Source organism: Microtus ochrogaster, unplaced genomic scaffold, assembly GCF_000317375.1.
Source record: "Microtus ochrogaster isolate Prairie Vole_2 unplaced genomic scaffold, MicOch1.0 UNK18, whole genome shotgun sequence".
Taxonomy (NCBI): Eukaryota; Metazoa; Chordata; class Mammalia; order Rodentia; family Cricetidae; genus Microtus; species Microtus ochrogaster.
Window position 1 is genome coordinate 5,431,881 of NW_004949116.1, and position 1,127 is coordinate 5,433,007.

The window sequence follows — 1,127 nt, forward strand, 5'->3', positions numbered from 1 at the left end:
TTTTTTTTTCTTTTTCCAGTTTTTGAGACTTGGTAGACCTGGATGACCTTGAACTCCTTAATCCTGCTGTCTGTCTTCCTGGCAGTGGGCTGGCTATAGTCATGTATGACGTGAAGCTTAGTATTTGTTCTTAGTTATTGGAGTCTAGTAGCACAGTGTTTCATGTGCTTGCTCTGCACATCTCCCAGAGCTGAATTTCTAAATCAGCTAAAGCTTTAGAGCCTTTTGCTTCCACTATTTGCTTAATGTTGACTTTTAGGCATGCCACCCTGATCCTGTGTGACAAGCTTCCCTGGCATTGCCAGTGTTGCAGTGTTTTTGCCCGAGTAGGAAAACCCTAATGGAGTAGGGCTAGAACCAGGGTCCAGGAGCTCTGCTGCTTAGCCACACCCAGCCCAGCGCTACTATTTGTGGTTAGTGACATCTTGGGTATAGTTAGCAGATGGATTTACAGTATTTATAGAGTCCAAACTTAGTTTTGAAAGAACATGGATTTTTGAAAACGAACTGAAACACCCTCGCTTCCCCCCCCCCCCCCCTACAGGTTTCTCTGTAGCTTTGGAACCTGTCCTGGAACTCCCTCTATATAGACCAACCAGGGTGGCCTCGAACTTACAGAGATTCACCTGTCTCTGCCTTCCGAGTGCTGGGATTAAAGGTGTGTGCCACCACCGCCTGGCAAAAGAAACTAGAATATTATAAAAGCTTTTTTTTGTGTTTGTAAGGGCTGAGCCTAGGGCCATAAGTTTACTAAGCAAACTCTTTCTGCATTCCAACTGAACAGAGGTTTCTGTATGAATCATTTCTTACAGAATTGTGGAGAATGGTCAAGAAAGAGTAGAAGTTGAAGAAGACGGGCAGTTAAAGTCCTTGACAATAAATGGTAAGGAGCACCTGCTACGCTTGGATAACAAGTAATTCAACGCACGCATTTAACAGAAATGTTAAACCATAACAAGCACCATTTGAGGAATAACAGGAACTTTTTTTTTGAAGATTTCAAACGAACTCAACTTTCTGTATAACTGTACCTAATCTAAAGTATTTATAAAACAGCTCATCGGAGCCCCTATTTGTCATAGACTTTTGAGTTTGTTGTTGGGACCACAAAATAGGACCATTTTTTT

The 1,127-nt window shown here is 42.2% G+C and overlaps 1 protein-coding gene across 2 annotated transcripts in view; it reads left to right on the forward strand.

The window, feature by feature from the left end:
* The window catches only part of Dnajb6 (DnaJ heat shock protein family (Hsp40) member B6), a 58,399-nt gene that overhangs the window by 37,982 nt on the left and 19,290 nt on the right, over positions 1-1,127 (forward strand). For both annotated transcript variants that reach the window (XM_005367468.3, XM_026789393.1), the window contains exon 8: positions 813-883. In XM_005367468.3, coding sequence (XP_005367525.1) covers positions 813-883 — 71 coding nt within the window. The remainder of the gene's footprint in view (positions 1-812; positions 884-1,127) is intronic.